Source organism: Ailuropoda melanoleuca, chromosome 15 (genome assembly GCF_002007445.2).
Source record: "Ailuropoda melanoleuca isolate Jingjing chromosome 15, ASM200744v2, whole genome shotgun sequence".
Taxonomy (NCBI): domain Eukaryota; kingdom Metazoa; phylum Chordata; class Mammalia; order Carnivora; family Ursidae; genus Ailuropoda; species Ailuropoda melanoleuca.
The window spans coordinates 53,542,100-53,561,910 of NC_048232.1; the positions used below are offsets into that span (position 1 = coordinate 53,542,100).

At 34.3% G+C, this 19,811-nt stretch overlaps 1 protein-coding gene across 5 annotated transcripts in view; it reads left to right on the top strand.

Moving 5' to 3' along the window:
• Positions 1 to 19,811, top strand: part of PTPRQ (protein tyrosine phosphatase receptor type Q) — a 203,362-nt gene that overhangs the window by 176,312 nt on the left and 7,239 nt on the right. For 2 of the 5 annotated variants that reach the window (XM_034644219.1, XM_034644220.1), the window contains exons 37-42: positions 2,651 to 2,741; positions 8,534 to 8,610; positions 13,054 to 13,188; positions 13,384 to 13,509; positions 14,366 to 14,514; positions 18,142 to 18,282. In XM_034644219.1, coding sequence (XP_034500110.1) covers positions 2,651 to 2,741; positions 8,534 to 8,610; positions 13,054 to 13,188; positions 13,384 to 13,509; positions 14,366 to 14,514; positions 18,142 to 18,282 — 719 coding nt within the window. Of the gene's footprint in view, positions 1 to 2,650; positions 2,742 to 8,533; positions 8,611 to 13,053; positions 13,189 to 13,383; positions 13,510 to 14,365; positions 14,515 to 18,141; positions 18,283 to 19,811 lie in introns of those variants that run through there. The other 3 variants (XM_034644221.1, XM_034644222.1, XM_034644223.1) reach the window with 2 other exon arrangements.

Sequence of the window (19,811 nt, forward strand, 5' to 3'; positions counted from 1 at the left end):
AAGGAAAAATACCCGTGTTTTATGAGGCCTATTTTTAAGTTACTATGAAATAAATACACTATCACCTTATGGAGAATATGTGAAGTTAAGAACATTCTGCTGAACACTATTTAAAAGTTAAGATTAATTATATTGTTTTTAGCATTTTGTATATCTATAAAATTGAAATTATATTAATGCATAAGGTATATATCAGATCTGTAAATAAGCTTTTTTAAAAGTTCTGTGCATCTTTCGAAACTTATGTGATTATTTTGTATTATTTAAGTAAAATGGATTTCTAAATGTCACCAAAAACTTTCTTTTTTTTCATGAAATTTTTAGTGTGTGAACCTATGAAACAAAGAATTAAGCAATTGGCTTGAATAATTCAGGATTATAATATTTCAGCCTCTCAGGGAATAATAACAAAATGTGAGAAGATTAATGGTATTTCCTACAGCTCTTTGGTTATGCTTCTTAAGTAATATTGGTCTGGACTTAACAAAATCGATGGTACCATAAAGCTTTTCTTAGCATTTATACAGCGAGAACTTGGAATTTTTCAGTAGCAAAAGTGTAATTTCACTAGAATAGGAGCAAATAAAATTACATTATGCATGACTGAGTAGATGAAAAGTTTTATTAGCAGCAACATTTTCACATATATTACATTGAAAAGATTTCTAGTTCAACTTCTTTGGAGATCATGGTTTTAAGAACTTTTTAAATGCAAATATATAGGCTGTATGTATATATTGTATAAGTGTATCTATATACGTAAGGAACTTTTTTTAATTGTTTTTTCTCCTAATGCTGTATGAAGCTTTTTAAAGCAAAATTATATTTTAATAAATAAATGCATATTTGATAAACTTTAAAACTCAGATCATACTCACCTATACCTTAAATATTTATAAGCTCCTACTATAGGTAGGCATTATGTTTGGCATATCAATATATAGCAATTCAACAGTTAATAGCTAAGTGATTTGGACAAATCACGTATACTCTCTGTTCCTCAATACCCTCATTTGTAAACTAATAGTATTTACCTCATGGAGTTGTGAGTACTAAAATGATTGAATGTGTGTAACACTAAGAATAGTGGCTGACACAAGTATTAGCTATGTGTTACGACGATCACTTCTACCATAAAGGAACTCATACTATGATAAGAACTGCAGATGTGCACAAAAAATACATAAATACACTGTATCATGACAGAGATATGCAGAAAGAAGTGAGGACTGGCTTTATTTGGATAGCACTCAGAAAAGACTGCACAAAAAAGTGATGTTTGAGATGAACTTTTGGACAATCAGAAGACCAATGGGTAGTTAAAGGGGGAAAAGTATCTCTGAGAGAGAGAGAGAGTGAGAGAGAGAGAGAGAAAAATACAAAAGCATAAGGATACAAAACAGCCTCATTCATCTATGATCCCACTAAAAAGAACAAACAGTAAGAGAAAGAATTGAATAGGATGGCAGAGGCCCTGTGTTCCCTGATAAGAAAAAGGCTGCCAAGTGTGAAATTACTATCCAAACAGTCAACCTGGTAATTGGGTATTGATTATCAAGGCCACAGTCATTTAAATCTATAAATGGAAACTTCTATATGAAATAATTAAAGAAAAAAAGTACCACCTTTCAGGAGATTTCCATTTCACCTTTGTTTCCCCCTCTATTCCTTCATTGTCTCTTATGATTATGCTGACATATACTCCCAACACCTTGACACAGGGAAACTGTTCTAGGATTCCCTATTTGGTTAAACAAATTTTTTCTAAGCCTTTTGTGCCAATACACCAGATTTCAGATGCTTACACTGCAAATATCCACATGCAAAAGACTGTCTGGATTTTCTTTTTGCGGAATAATAAGGGAGAAAGGGAGACTTACCTAATAAAAGAAATAGTTTATAATGATGTTGAAAAAATTGTAAAAACATAAATTTTTAAACTTTTTAAGGAATCTGGCAAGTTGAGACTTATTTCTAAAATGAAAACTATAAACTTTGTAAATATAAATCACCAGCTCAACAAAATAGTGAACACATTTTCATGCACCAAATTTCTTGATGAATGGATAATATGATTTTTTACCAAAATGTCAATAATGGATCTCCTTGACCCTTCATCTGTGTCTGATAATTCTTAATCGCACCTTTGCATTCCAGTATCGATTTAACAATGCCTACTGAGAACAGGAATTGACCTCTGGCATCTTCTTAAACTGACCAATGTTGTACCAATTAATAGGCATGAAATCACACTGCCTGAGGAGAAAAAACAAAAAATAAATCACCGAACTCCCTTCCCCTACTAAGTAGACATTAAAATATTAAATTATACTCAGTGTGTTCCTGATGAAACCATTAGTAAAGTATGGAAAAGGGTTATTACTAACAGGGATGCCATATCTTACGGCTTCCAAAAGTACAAAGAAATTATCCCAGAGAAAGCAATAGCCCAACTGACCAATTTTTTCAGGATATTTTCAGTAAATGTTTGTGTAAGTTCATTGCTGATAATTTGACCTTGTTTCTGCAGTTAGGAGAGGTGTCAATTTAAAAGTAAAAGGGTTTAGAACAAAAAATAGTTTTTTCCTAAGTAGAATTTCTTGTTTACCTCTGAAATAAATCTAAACTTTGCAATGACTTCACTCCACAGGAACTACCAAAATTTCTTCAGGATCTTTCTTCAACTGATGCCGATCTGCCTTGGAACCGAGCAAAAAACCGCTTTCCAAACATAAAACCATGTATGTGCCCTTACTGCCTCTGGTTTCTATCTGCAAAATGTTTAAAAATGAGCACCAAATGCATATTTCTTAAATCTATTCTATTACATATTAAATGAATTACAATAATATATTTTATTAGCAGTAATTTTCAAATTGTATCTCTTTTGCTTTGTTAATATTTATTAAAGTTAATGTACATGATTTTTAGCTTGCTCATACAAGGTTTACTTATGCAGGTGCAAGAAACTGTAGACCTAATAGTTTCTCAGCTTTGTAATTTAACCCAAGTAATGAACCTCTCTAACATCTTCCTACAGATCTAGTTCTCAAATGAAAAGAGAAACATGTAACTTTGTGCATTCATTTCCCTTAAAAGCAGGGCAGTGCTTTCTTATGGAATATAAAAAATGCATTGCAAAATATTCATTGAAGATCAAAGTAAATGTGTGGTTACCAGAATTGGTTTTACAAAAGGGCAGGGTGGTGCCTCACCATGGTAAAAAAAAATTCATTTTTCAATCAATAAGAAAAGAAAGTATACTATCGCTTTAAGAATTAGTAGGGATGTGAAAGGAAAAATAGAACCTTCCTCTGTTAATAATAACTGTATATTTGATATTACATTTTTTGAACAGATGTGCCTCCTATCTGTATTCTGATTCAATACTCCTTATGAGATAAAAAAGTGCTATTTGTGATATTCTGAAATACTGTTAATATTGTTTCAAAATCTAGAATTTTAAAATATTTCTAATTTTAGAGTATTTTTAATAAATATACGTTTTTCTATGTTCTTTGCCTTTTCAAAACTATATTGGGAAAATTCGTTACTTATGAATTGACTCTTCAGTCTAGAAAGACACAGATATAAAGAAGGATAAAATCACAGAGTGTAAAATCATAAAGGATGTGGCTGGGAGGACATAAACCAAATTCTGATATTCTAGAACTCAAGGATAACTGAGGCATGAAATAAACAAATTTAGGGAAATGTGATATAGGAAGTAGTAATCTAGCGGAATCTGCTAATTCCCAAGAATTAGGATAGGATGAAAATGCAAATAGCTTTAATCACCCAAAATCCCTTCTGGAACAAAGCAAATCACAAGTAAATGACTTCAGGAGCAAGTTGACAAATCAGACACTATTGTAGGAAGTAAGGAATGTTAGTATTGAGTCTCTAAGTTTCGATGGCATAAAGTTTCTCAGTAGGTCTTTTGTTTTCCTTTTCAAAGAGTTAACCTGGGTTGGATGCATCATAAATTTAAGAGATATGGAAATTTTTACATGTTTATATTTGTCTCTACCTAAATTTCTTCAGTACTGTCTGCTTCATGCTTATTCAATGCTCTTCTGTAAAAATAAACACTGTAATCTGATTGAAAGATAGTTCCCAGGCATCTGGGTGGCTCAGCTGGTTAAGTGTCTGCCTTCTGCTCAGGTCATGATCTCAGGGTCCTGGGATCAAGTCCCACATCAGGCTCCCTGTTTAAGGAAGTCTGCTTCTCCCTCTGCCCCTCCTCCCGCTCATGCACTTACACGCGTGCTCCCTCTCTCTCTCTCAAAAATAAATAAACAAAAAATCTTTTTAAAAAAAGGTACGTATTGGGGGCGCCTGGGTGGCACAGCAGTTAAGCGTCTGCCTTTGGCTCAGGGCGTGATCCCGGCATTATGGGATCGAGCCCCACATCAGGCTCCTCTGCTATGAGCCTGTTTCTTCCTCTCCCACTCCCCCTGCTTGTGTTCCCTCTCTCGTTGGCTGTCTCTATCTCTGTTGAATAAAAAAATAAAATCTTTAAAAAACAAATAAATAAATAAAAAATAAAAAAAGGTAGGTACTATGAAATATTTAATGTTTATTTATAATCACATTTGGCTGAAGTAATTTATAATATATCAGTATATATTTGGTCCAAAGACCAAAGAGTATCTAATTAAAAATATGTAAAAATTTGAGACGTTAGCAAGATTTTTTTTTAAGATTTTAAGAGAGGGAGAGAGAGAAGAAAGGGGGTAGGGGGAGAAGGAGGGAGAGAATCTCAAGCAGAACACCCACCTCTGCTCCTTCACAGAGCCTGACATGGGGTTCAGTCTCACGACCCTGAAACCATGGCCTGAGCCAAAATCAAGATCAGACGCCCAAATGACTGAGCCACCCAGGTGTCCCAGCAAGATATTTTTTAACTGTGAAATTTCAACCTTTTTTTTATTAAGATCCCAATGCATTATTATCCAGATTCACAACATGGCTATAAGAAAAGTCAGACCTTGTAGCTTATTACTTATAGGATAGGAAGAGAATAAGAGTGGTCAATGAAAATAAATAACCTTAAAACGACAAGAAGAGCTGAAAAGTCTGCGCAGTTTCTTCAAATCTGAGGCTAAGACAAAAAACAATTGCTGATGAGGGAATTATGTTATAAATCAAGGATGTTTGGGATATTATAATTGGGATTTCATGCATTTTTCACCTTTGCTAGAGTCAAATGGATGATGTCCAATTGTTTTCTGCTTTCTTCTTGATTCTAGTACAGAAAACTTATGGTAATTTTTCAAATAATGTGTTACATCTACGTTCAATATCCTTTAATGGATTTGTAGGGGAAACATTTTTCTTAACTATACTCTTAGAGAGTTGGAGGTCCTATAAGAAATAATTTTGTTAGGTAGATTTCTCTATTTTTCAAGAACGCGATTAGAATAATTTATTAATTCAACTAATATGTACTGCCTGCCATATAGGAAAAATGCTAAGAGTGTGTGGGCTCTAATCAAGCTTCCTGGGTTACAATCCGGTGTACCTACTCACTGCCTTAGTGACTGGACATATTATTCAGTGGTGCCCACCTTATAAGGTTATTATGAGGATTAGATGAAATAATTATGTAAATCTCTCTGCACAGTACTGGAACATGGAAAGCTCTCAATGTTAATTCTTATGATTGTTAGTAATCAATAGATTGCTTACTTTTAAAAGCTGTTAACTTTCTGGGTGAATAAGATATAATAACAGGCCCTTCGGGTCTCTAGTCTGGACATAGCAAGCCCACTTCCCTAACCTGAGTGAGAAAGTGAGCTATAAACTCAACAGCCACCTCTGTGAGCAAGTACACCCCGGCCACACACACACACACAGTACAAACAAATGAGATGTTTAAACTAAATATATTCTCCCACTGTGCTTGCAGAGAAGCCATTAAGCTGAAGAAAGGTTTTTTTCTCCCATAAAGAATGAATGCATTTTAATAGACTCTGAATTTTAGCTTGAGACAGCTTAGTGAAGTGCATTGTTTCCCCTGAGTAATGTAGGAAGTAGGATTTCAAATATCACAGTGCATTTTAGAAGATATTAGCTTACAGGGCTTTAAGATGCTAGAATTAGCATCAAATGCTTGCAGAAGAGATTTCCAAATCTCTGACAGGACACTATGACCTTCAGAAATGTTCCAACACCACGAAGAAAAGTTTAGCTTGCTGTTGACTCAGATAGTTATAAGCAGGCATATCGTGTGAACAGAAACTTGATGGCTTCCCTTCCTAAATTACAGGACTAGCCACAATGTCATTAAAACAGTTAGATCATACCAAATTCAAAGTCTTTGAGACATAGATCATTTGCATAAATTTGATTAAACATTCCCCATCTCTAAACACATTAGGCAGGTTATTTGAATCACTAACAATATAGCAAAGTTGTTTAACAAGTAACATGTGCTTAAGTTTTATCAAGTCCTATTCAGCTTTATAAGTTCCATAAGTTTTCTTGTAAGTTTTCCTCAAGAGGATTCTATGAAATAACTGTTACAACCATATATTATAGGTAAGGTAATGAAGGAGCAGAGAGGTTAAGAAATTCACCCAAGGCCATTCATATGGTAGATAGATCATCTGGAATTCAAACCCAAACCGATTTACCCATTTNGGAATTCAAACCCAAACCGATTTCCCCATTTTCCCCCCCTACCATGTGCCTTCCCAATGAGATTTAAAAAAAAAAAAAAAAAAATCTTCAAAATAATTATGTAGTAATAGGTATTTTATATCATTTCCATGCCTAGCTAAAATTAGCCCTGGACATTCCAATTGAAATACCAATCATAATACCAACTTTGGTAAAAAGCCTCAGGAAAAAAATAATTTGAACCCCTTTCTTGAAGAAAAATGGTTAGGGGGCATCTAGTTATACCAGATCTTAAAATATTCTAAAGAATAATAATTAAAAGTTTGTTATTAAAGAAAGAATGGGCAGATAAGTTACTAGAAAAGAATAAATAGTCCAGAAATAGGCCTAGAAATGCATAGAGAAATCTAGTGTATAATAAGAGTGGTATTTTGAGTAAGATGGGAACAATAGAATGTTAACTAACTGGGACTGTTCATTGTTCCAAATGGCAACAAAGAAACAAACAATACAAGCTAGATTTTGCCTAGTTCCATTGAAAATAATAGTAAATCCCAATGGATCAAAGATTGAAATAGTTAAAACAAAAGCAGAAAACCCATTAAAGTTCTAGAAAAAGATATGAATGGAGGATTTGTAAAAATAAAAATATTAGTGTGACAGACACCTTTGTATGAATGACCCAAGAAGCCATCATGACACCATGAGGAAAAATAATTCAAATTTTGATTATTAAAAAATGTACATTTTATGTATGGCAAAATAGCTAGCTACATTGATGGGCAGGTCAAAAAATGGTAAGAAAATTTCAGTGCATGTAATATGTATTGAATATGTAGCATGATATATTTTTTGTATAAAATATTTTTTAGAAATAGAAAAATAGGGACACCTGGGTGGCTCAGTGGTTAAGCATCTGCCTTTGGCTCAGGTCATGACCTCAGCATCTTGGGATCGAATCCAGCATCGGGCTCCCAGCTCAGTGGGGAGCCTGCCCTCTGCCTGCTTCTCCCTCTGCCTGCTTCTCCCTCTGCCTGCCGCTCGCCCTGCTTGTGTGCATGCATGCTCTCTCTGACAAATAAATAAAATTTTTTTAAAAAATAGAAAAAAAGTATAATATGAAAAGGCCATTAATGAAAAAGGTATTTAAAATGACCAATACACAAGCAAAGAAGCTCAGTTGAATTGCTTTCATATTTAAGGAAATAAAAATAAGTATTATGAGACATCAATTTGTATCTATCAAAATATCATGAGCTAAAATGTTTAACAAAATCTGTGGTAGTGAAACTAAGAGGAAACAGAGTTGTTCAAACACTTTTCAAACACTTTTGTTCAGAGGATGAATTGATATAATTAAGAGAACAATTTGGCAATATCTTTCAAAATTTGAAATGTACGACAGGATTTTGGAATTTTATTGCTGGTAAGTATTCTTCCAGTACACTACAGCATATGTGCAAAAAGTTTAGTTATATTTGTTTATCGTTTTGCAATAACAAAATGAAGTTAATTTAAATCATCGTAAGAGTTAAAGTAGTATGTTATATTCAAACAATGAAATACGATATGGCTGTTTAAAATAATGAGCAAGGGATTTTTGTTTATGATTATATGGAAAGATATAGGTAAATGAAAAAAATGCAGAAAAGAAAGTATATCACTCCACTTGTGGTTAATTTTTATGAAATCGTATAGAAGATTCTAGAAATATTTACAAGAACATATTAATAGTCATCATCTCTGGGTAGTGGAAATATGGGATAAGAGGGAACTTCTACTTTAATTTTATGACCATCTGTAATGTTTGGTGTTACATCATGAATTTCTTTGTATTACTTTCATAGTACAATCAAGTAGTGGCAATTTAAATAATGAATTAGCATTACTGTCTTATATTGTCCTCTAGATAACAATAACAGAGTGAAGCTGATAGCTGATGCTAGTATTCCAGGATCGGATTATATTAATGCCAGCTATGTTTCTGTAAGTTGCTATTTTTTTATGTCTTATATTCTTATATATGCTTTCTATTCTTATAAAACATAAATACTTCAATACTTCAATTATATTGCTCTTCCAACTATTTTAAATAAGAAATTTATTATAAACTATGGATTTTATGTGCCAATTCCTTACAACAACACTAGGTACTCCCATTTTATAGATGGGAAAACGGGGGCTCCTAATAGAGATCGCAATTTACCAACAATCATTTCACTAAGTGACAGATATATAACTTCAAGCTACATATCCCCAGGCCTTTCCACTATATACATTCTTTGTACACAAGGACGATGTCTGTCAATCTCTCTTACAAAGAAAAAGTTAGTCAAATAGACAGTTAAGTCCACACAACATAAAAATTGTATGCTCTTCTTGCCATCTAGATTTTCAGTCCTTCAAGGAGACTATGATGTTCTCTGCTCCTCAGTTACCTGTAGAATGTGCACTCCATTGTAGCTGCTCAAAAACCATGAATGAACCAACACAGGATAGATTGTGACATGCCTAATGTACTGTCTGGTGCATCATAGATAAACACATGCTGCATTGGATTAAAAATTGAATGAAACCAAAGTGTTTTAGGGATCTCTCTCTCCCTCTCCTTCTGCATGGCTCGCTTACCCTCTCAATGCTCATCACTATCACAGGTACCTAGAAACCTGAAATGCACCCAAGACCTGCACTGGGGTTGACACATGGAATTGCCCTTGCCCTTGCAGTTATTAAATTCAACCATTCACCTTGGAACTGTTTCTGAAAAAATCCTGATAATTAGATGTTAGCCTCTCTTGGCATTGATTCACCTACTTCCTCCTAAGGCAGATGATTCTATCTCTGAACAACTCCAATATACAGTTGTTTTCTTAAAAACAAGATATGCTCCCTTATATTTTCACCCACTGGGTTCAATCTAACATATAGCAAAGTTAGCCATCCTTATCATGGTGACCCTACAGGCACTTGAGAGTTTCCTCTAGTGTCCACAGTCTTGTATTCTTTTCTTATTCATAGGTCATCACTCCCAGGCCTGCCCTTTGGTCCCACTGAGACTCTGCTTCTATGATGTTCCATCCTTTCCCCATTAACATAATTTGTCCTGTGTCCCATTCCCTTGAAACCACTGTTAAGGGGGAAAATTTCTTTCTAAATTCTATATTGGTTGATAATGACTCCAAAATTGCAATTATATGTGGGCCTTATTGTGAAAGAAATATGTAAAGGGAGAATTTCAGATTTTTTAATAGGAGAAATGAGAGAGGGTTTGGAGAAGTTAAAGCATCCTTTGAATTCCAGCCTATTTTTATGAAAGAACTTTAAATCCATTTTGAAAAAAACCACACATATTTTCTATTGTGATGACATATTTTAGTCACTTATCAAATGTTTGAGTCCCTTGAAAATGTAATTCTTCTCTAAAGATTTTGGTGAAATCTTTTGCTTACTAATTACCATTGCAGCCTAAACTCTACAGCATGTTGAAGCTTTACTTTGATTTACAGAATGATGCATATATGCATTTAATTTAATCAATGTGCTAATGATCATATGTTTTGTGATACTATAGAACAGGGCAAGGGCAAATGGTTGTATAAGTGATCTACTGATTTGTACCATTTTTATTCACTAATAACTACGTACGAAAGAATAATTCACATTCTCTAATGTTCAACCAGTTATAGGGTGACAGTATAGAGTGTGAATATGATTAGAAAGGAAACTGACAGTTTTAATAGGTGTAATTAAACCACATAGATTTACATAAACAAAGGAATATTCATGAACACCTAGTGCCCACTCTAAATATTATAGGTTGTCAGGAAACAGCCATAAGAAGATGATAATGCAGGGTGAGCAATAAACTAAGAATTCTGAATATATATGTCCTGCTCTAATCAAATGATGTTGTAATATAATAAATCTTACAACAAAGTCTCTATGACCCATATGTAATGATATGCATTATCGTTACTGAGCTGCATGGTAAGTAGGCCCAGATGGAAAGCACTGTACGGTATGGCAGATTTCAGAATTGGAGTGAAAGTATATTGTTGCTCTTAGCTTTTAGGTAAATCTCCTTTGCTTGGAATGCCAGGAACAGATGGGAATAGAAAACCCATGATACCCTAGTGGCCCTCACTTCACTATCCCCAAATTCATGAAATATCTGATGCATCAATTCCCTCCCATCCCCCCAGTTTTGTTCCGTGGCACCTCCAGCTGAAAGTTCATGAACACTTGTTCCAAGAGCAAAAGACGGAGGCCATCTACAAATGGGTTCTGGATTTCTGTATCTCCAGGTCTAGAGGAAAAAGAGAGGAGAACTATAAAGGGAAGTAGGGCAGAAAACAAAATGACTAGTCTTCAGATGGAAAAGCAAAAGGGCTAAAGTCTGGGGAAAGGAAAAGGGAGAAGTGATGTACTTTAGGTACATCTGAGGGATACCCTTTAAAATTGGGAAATTTCAGGTCAGGGTCTGTAAGTAGATTAATGTATCTTTATCTCTTCACCCTTGGCTGTCCTTGTGAATTGTGCTCCCGTAGGTAGGACTCACAGGGAGTTGGAACATTTTGATGGTGGATGGACTGTGGGAGAGAGGTAGGGAGGGAAAGAGATACTGCATCCCTGTAAACAGCCACTAACTTTACAAATGAGTCTAGAAAGGTTTTCAAGAGAATTAACAATAAAAACGTTATGTAAGGGACAAGAGAACGGCACAAAACCCTCACAATTATCTCTACTGGAGATGCCTGAAATTACTTTAACCTGAGAGATTTTTACCATAATTAGAAGTTAAAGATTAAAGGCCATGATGCCAATGAGCTGTAATAACATCAGAAACATCAGAACTGTTCCCACATTGATAGAATATTATAGTACCAAAGGACATTTAGTCCCTGAGAAAGGGAAATGCAGATGACCAGGAGAAACATTTTATAAATTGATTCCTGTTAATTGCCCTCATCCTTGAAACACTTTCTTCACTTGGCATCCAGGACCTCATTCTCTCAATTTTCCATCTACAGCTGTGACTCTTTCGTCTCAGTGTCATTAGTTTTCTGTTTTCTCTTCCACGACCAAACACTTGAATTATCTAGAGCCCAATCCTTGAATTTATAGTTTCTTTCCAAATTCATTTCCTTGATAATTTTCCATTCTTGTGTTTTAACTGAGATCTGTGTGATGATTACTTTCAAATTTATGTCTCCAGTTTGGATTTCTTCCTGAATTCCAAACTCATACACTCAATTGCCTTCATGATATTCCCACTTCAATATCCAACAAAGATTTTAAGTTTAATAGGTCCATAATGAATTCCTAATTTCCCCTTCAAACCTGAATATCCCAAAGTCTTCCCAATCTTCCTTTGAAATTTTTACTGATTCTTATGCCCAGTATCCAGCCCATCAACAAATTCTATTGACTCTGTCTTCAAATATATCCAGATCCTGTCACTTCTCACCATCCCCACAGTTACCACCCAAACTACCTTTGGTTGGATCATTGCAAAAACCTTCTAGCTATTCTCCTCCTTTCACCTTTTAACCCGTATAGGCTGGTCTTCTAACAGAAATCAGGAGTAAAACTGTTAAACCATACACTCTATATGTTCAAAACCTTTCAACAGCTTTCTAGATCATCACCAGTAAAAACCAAAATCTTTTCATTACCTGCTAGGACCCAAAGCACCCTTATCTTCCCTCTTCTGTTCTTTCTTATGTCATCTTTCATAACTGTCCCCTCCTCGTTTACTCCACTCTAGCCATTTGGTGTTCATAGAAAATTCTAGACACATTTTTCCTTTAATGTTCTCACACTTGACTTTCTACCAGGAACATGCTCCCCTAAATCCTGCAAAGCTTACTCCCTTACTTCTTCAAGTCTTTCCTAAGATATCACCAGTGAATCTTTTCTGAATATCTTATTTTCTAAAACCCTCTCTCATAGCACTTACCACTTTTAAAAGTTATATGTAATTTGCTTTTTTAAGAGACTTATTAATGGACTTAATGTCTATCTCCCCTAATATTTAATAAAGAATATAAAATAAATATCAATATATTTATTTATATAAATATAAAATATAAAAATAAATATATTTATTTATATAAATATAAAGAAAAGAAAATAAATAAGAATGGGAATTTTAGTGTCTTTGTCAGTGATGAATCCCCAATTCCTAGGACAGTGCCTGGCACACAGTAGAAACAAATAAATATTATTTCAATAGAGAAATGTAGATATTTTAATACTGAAAGAAATTGACCAAAATATTAACAGTACTTCATTCTGGAAGTGAGATTGTGGGTGAATTCCTCATTCTATTATATATTTTATAACTAGTTTATTTTTATCTATTGCTCAAAAACTAAAAAATACTCTCTATATAAATGTTGATTTAATGTTGTAATTATATCCTTTTAGGGCTATTTATGTCCAAATGAATTTATTGCCACTCAAGGTCCATTACCAGGAACAGTTGGGGATTTTTGGAGAATGGTGTGGGAAACCAGAGCAAAAACATTAGTGATGCTAACGCAGTGTTTTGAAAAAGGGCGGGTAAGTTGTTTGAAAATTTTTTCACAAGATGTTAGTTTACAATTGTCTTCATATATGTGTGATAATTTCAGCTAATTTTGTGAGTCATCAATAACTTGGACATCTATAAGGCAGTTTTTACTTAGTAGCAAAAACTGTGATATATAGATCAATATAACAATGGTTCTTACGACTCGTGATTTTGCCTGAATACAGATCAGATGCCATCAGTACTGGCCAGAGGACAATAAACCGGTTACTGTCTTTGGAGATATAGTGATTACGAAGCTAATGGAAGATGTTCAAATAGATTGGACCATCAGGGATCTGAAAATTGAAAGGGTAAAAAAAAGGCAAGGGAGGGGAATGCAATAGTAATATGAATGCTCTAAATGTCTAAAAGTAAAATTAATTTCTAGAACTGTCCCTTGCAACAGTACCTCTATGATCAACAGTACTTATCTGGTATTTTCTAAACAGAAGTTTTTAATTGGTAACTGACCTCAATATCTATGTCACTGTGTTTAATTACAAATCTCAGGGTTAAAGTTTATATTAACCAGTGAGCACCAAATTCTTAGGTAGACAAGGGGAAAAAAGAAGGAAATAAGTAGATCATTAGGTTTTTCTTTGGTGAAGAAACTGTAATATTTGACTTAAAGCAGGACTGTCCCTAATCAGTTGTCTCTTTCTTCATCTTAATGATTTGATTTTCTATTTAATCCAGAGCCGATACAGAAGATACAGTATGGGATCCCACTTTATCAGTTTGTATCGATGCCTATACACACAGGAAATGACACAAGGCTCTTTACACTTTCTGACATTAGCAGACACTCAATACCTGTGTTTTGAATAATAGGTGAATGTGTTTATTTAATTTTGGACCAAAATTATTTTAAAATCTGCTATTCTTGTGCTACCAAATGTTACACTACATCTGAATATAAACACTCTATATTATCATCACTGCAAGCTTTTTTATTGTTTCCATTCATGCTGGAAGGCAATTTGCTTTATTGTAGCAATAATAGAGGATCTATCTTGCAGGAAATCATGAAAAACCTAGTTTCTTCTGTTTGGTAAATAGTCATTTTTAAAAAATCACTTTCAAAAGGTAGGACATAGCTGCCTTAAAACCTTCATTATGGTGCTTTAATAATCGTAACATGCTTCTCTAATCTGTCATGTTACCTAGCATGGAGATTGTATGACCGTTCGACAGTGCAACTTTACTGCTTGGCCTGAGCATGGGGTCCCAGAAAACAGCGCTCCTCTAGTTCACTTTGTAAAATTGGTTCGAGCAAGCAGAGCGCATGACACCACACCCATGATTGTTCACTGCAGGTAAGGAAGAGACTTTCAGAACCTTATATGAAACGCTAGAAATGGTCTTTAAAGTCAATGTGGTCTTTTTATTATCATGATACTGTTGATTATTTTCTGGCAGAATGTTAATATAGCTTCATTCCAATTTCCGGTTTTCGGATGTTTTACTAGTTATTATGGGTCAAATTATAGCTTTATAAAAGGTTAAATGGCAAAAATAAAGTGAGTAGGGAAGGTGTCTAAAAGCAAGGGAAAGTATCTTACTGGTAAGGGAATCTTCCTGAACTCTTGACTGGATTGTGCCTCTCAAAGGAAAGTCTTAAATTTTTTTTTAATTGTAGCCCCTCATTAATGTGTGTGTGTAGGATTTTAAGAATTTTACAAATAAACATCTGTTCCTTTATTATTTCAATTGGCATTAGTCTACTACCATAATTTACATTTTTTTCATAAAGCAAATTTTTAGATTTGAGTTGTAAAGAATAAAAGAAAATGGACTTTAAAATAAAGATCAAATTAAGTGACCAACCCAAGTATGACAATTTTTTACAAACTTTAGCTATGCACGTCTTCTTTTGACTAGCTCTTTGAACATGGCTAAGAGAACATAACAATACATTGAAGTTTTTCTTCACTTTATTTTCATTGGTATTTAACACTTTAAGAAATAAAATTCAAGGTTGTTTAGAATTCAGAGTTTTTCTGGACAGATGGGTTTGATTGTTTTGTAATGTAATAAATCTAAATAAGTCTCAACTTGAGTCTCTTCAACAATTGGTTTGTAAATTAGAGAAAAAGTAGGTAATAATACACTATTTTATGATTTTGTTTACATGAGAACCTAGAATGGGTAAATTCATAGAGACAGAAAGTAGAATTGTGGTCACCAGGGACTCAAGGGAGACAGAGAAGGGTACATTGTTTAACAGGTTATTGTTTGATGGGTACATTGTTTAATTAGTTGTTTAATGAGAACATCTGTTTGGTATGATGAAAAAGTTCTGGAAATGGATGGTGGTGACGATTGTACAACACCTTGAATGTGCTTAACACCAGCTGAGTTGTGTCCTTAAAAATGCTTAAAATGGTCAGTTTTATGTTGTTTCCTTTACTGCAATAAAAAATTTAAATAACAGTATCTTACTCACATTAAAAATAAATTATTAATTATAAAAATTCCAATAGTTAATTGATAATTTTTCTAACAGGTATATACTATAATTAATGTGGTTAAAGATGTAAGAAAATATCAATCCATCCAAGTTTTTTACTCTTATTTAGAGGAAAAAACTCACTATGTAATTTAAACGATTATATATTTTCCAGGACCCTTGTGGATTTTTTAAAAATTACAAGGGTAATACATAAATCCTTGCTCATTATAAAATATCTAAATAATGCTTAGATTTAAAAAGCATATAGAACAAAAAGTAAAAGTGTCATTTTTACTCTCCTAATTCCATTTCCCGTCCCTACACTTAACATTTTCAATAGAAGAGTATATAGTGTAAATAGAGTAACAGTTTGCTTCCAAAGTCGATGATTGCTTTTAAGCTGGGTCACTGATGATCAAAACTTTTAATGCACAGTAGCTTCCTTCAGCTTCTCCGTATCTTGCACATACACTGCCACCGACACTAAAGTCTGTTAGAAAAGTACCTAATATTATCCTTGTAGCCTCGAAAAGAGTAGAGAGCAGATAGTAGCTACACTGTAGTAAACAGCATAATGTCAGATCACTGTGTTGTCCACCTGAAACTAATGTCACATTGTGTGTCAAGTATACTTCAATCAGTAATAAAAAAGAGAGAGAAAGAATCTCCTTTGTAATTGAAATGGATGAGAGAGTTCAGAAAAAAGTTTGCTCATATTAATAATCCTTTTAGTATCATTTAAAACTGTCTACTAATTTTTTACCTCTAACTCCAACTTCTCACCTCAACTCAGACATACATTTAACTGCCAATTCAATGTGACAACCTGAATGACCACAAAACTGAAAATCTGATGTGTCTAAAACAGAACGCTTGATGCAATCTCCAAACTCACTCCTCCTTCTCATCCCCCATCTTGGTAAATGGCAGATCCATTGTGTGTGGCACCAAAACCCTGGAGCCATCCTTGACTCTGCTCTTCCTCTCACGTTCCACCTGCAGCCCTGCAGCAGACACTCTGATGCCTCACCCCCTCACCTCTCCACTGCACTCTCTGCACCCTGGGCTCCTGGCTCTTCCTCAAAAGCACAGAACATGCACCACTCATATCTCTTCTCCCCCCATCCCTCAGGCTGCAGTGCTTCCCCCCCCAAATACCCACACTGTATGCTCCCTTATGCAAGTTTCTTTTCAAATATTACATAATCGGAGACACCTTCTCCTTAGCCTGATTTATCTTTCTTCATAGCACTTACTACTGCCGGGCACTTTCTATGTGTGTTTGCTGAGCTGTGCACTGTCCTCTGTCCTCTAGAGAGTAAGCTCCATAAGTTCAGGGACTCTATATTGTTGTTCACAGCTGTACCCCAGATGCCTAGGACAGGGTCTGACACTCAGGGTATATTGAATGATGTCATGACAGATTACACTGTTCAGCATATGTGTTGCCATAATCGAATTTATGTTGTAATGCTCATTCTTACATGGTTGAACCATGGGATATTACTAAGATTCAACTATTTCTTACCAACAAAAACAGCACTTTCATGTTGTTCAAAGTAACATTTATAAGACTAGGTGACTTTTGAAATGTCTTTTGTTGTTCTTTTTATATTTACTTCCTATGTTAACCATTCAAATACCAAGATTCTTGTCCTTCTAATGGGAATTTCTGCATAAATCTTGTCACGTTTATCAATTCACAGTTTGTATGGAGCACATACTTATCTCTGGGTATTAAACTAATTTCTTGAAACGAAATAGCTTTTCAATTTTATTATCTATAGGAAGTAAAAAAAAACCTAAGAAAAGAAAGTGAAAAGAACCTATGAGAGATTGCCGTTAAGATGCAGAGGAAATGCTATAGGACTAAACAGTGGATGCTTTTAATGTTTAGCATTTCTATTGGTAACCAAAAATATGTTCAATGCAAAGGTTCTGGTGTTAAAAATTCTCAATAATTTTTTAAAAGATTTTATTTATGTATGTATTTATTTGAGAGAGAGTGAGCGAGCGAGCGAGAGAGAGAGCACAAGCTGGGGGGAGGGGCAGAGGGAGAAGGAGAAGCAGACTCCCCGCTGATCAGGGAGCCAGGACGCTGGGATCATGACCTGAGCCAAATACAGACACTTAACTGACTACGCCACCCGGCATCCCAAGAATTTTCAACAATTTTTTAAAACTCTTCTCTATACTTTTTCAACTACACTGCTTATAATATTATGAAAGAAGAGGAAAAGTTCAACTGCTGAAAAACAAACAAAACAAAACAAAACCTCAAACATTTGCTAGAGTACTAATGTGAATCATCTTGCTCTATCTAGACCGTCTTGGTAACAATACAAATCTAAAGACACTTCAAAAAAAATTCCTCCAAATAAGAAAAGGACCTGCTTGGAATTTGTTCCTACCATAGTCCCCTTTCTTCATCACTACCCACTTGAACAACCTTTGGCTGAACAATGTTCATGTGATTTTACTCTTCCTGCAGTGCTGGAGTTGGAAGAACTGGAGTTTTTATTGCTCTGGACCACTTAACACAACATATAAATGACCATGATTTTGTGGATATATATGGATTAGTAGCTGAACTGAGAAGTGAAAGGATGTGCATGGTACAGAACCTGGTAAGGTATCTAACACCCTGCGCAGTGTCAGCTCTGGACTTTCCACAAGGGAAGATCTTAGTGGCAACAGTCTGGTTGGGCATGGACTTCAAACTTTACTTGCAGAGCAGACATTCTGTTTTTCTACACTATAAACCTCCTAGAGGGGACAGGGCTGGAGAGGGGCATTCCATGTGGCACAGTCACCCCTCAGCACCAGCTCTGACTGCTCATCCTAGCTTGTTTATAACTGATCGGCATATAGAAAGTAATTCAAAAATTGATGTCTTTATATTTGCAAATTTCGAAAGCTTAGGAAGTGAATCAAATCAATTTCTTTTATAAACATGCTAAATGTTATATTTGGAAAAAGCTTAAAATATTGACTCTTATGCGGTTCTATGTATTTCACTTGTCCATATTTATCCCTACTGTATATTAGTACTAATAACAATTGTCATAGCATCTTAACTAACTCCCTGGGAATTTTTTGTTTTGTTGTTTTGGTTTAAAGGCAAAAACATTTATAAAATATATAGATTTTTCTTCATTAAAAAAAATCACATAATGATAATGAGACTAAAATCTTACATTGAGTGTCTAGTGAGTTCCATCTTCTATAATAATCCTTTACATGTATTATTTAATCTTTATTTGTAAAGCAGTGTCAATAAAACTAATCAAGAGATGAGGTATTATTGGCTTTGCTTCACAAATAGGGAAGCAGATGTTCCATTCAAAGAATTTAAGTGATATTTCAAGATTATACAATTAATGTTTCAGAACCAAAACTCAAGCCCAAGTCTGTCTAATTACAATATGTAAGATGTTTCTCTCTGTATATTTGGATTGATATTTCTATACTCTTCAAATGGAAGTTTTCTCACAGTAAATATATTGACCTGCTGTAATAGTATTTTCCACAATACCTACTAGAAAACACATATGGCATCACAATTGTTAAAGGTGTGAGAAACCAGGTTCTTTGCTAAATATGTTTGAAAAGAAGTTAAGCTGATCTTAGAATTCCTTAAAGCCTCTATGCGACTATACATTGACAATTATAAATTCAGTGCCCTTGTGAGTAACATTTCCCAAAATTACATGATTGTGAAATCCTTGAACCTCTTTTGACCCCAGAATCTACAATGCCATGTAGGGGGACGTTAATATTCTTAAGAACATGCTGCTCTAGAACAGAGACGTCTAAACTTTGTGGACTGCCCACCCCTTTCAGGAAGAACGCTTGAGCATTCAACTCCAATAAATCTTTATTTGCTTTTTAAATGTATTCGGAACAATTACATAAATTATAAAATGTATATATGCAAGGTGAGGAATCAAAAAACATGAGATAAAGATCAAATGAGCAATATTTTGAAATCTTGCTAATTGTGATTCTCATTAAGATAATGATATTCATATTGTCAATAAGACAATGATACTTTGCACAAGATAATTCTGTTTCAAACGATTTTTAATATCTATTCTAAATTACTTATAATTTTTTAGAAAGCAATCTAGCTTTTTGTCAGATTTCATTACAATATTGTTT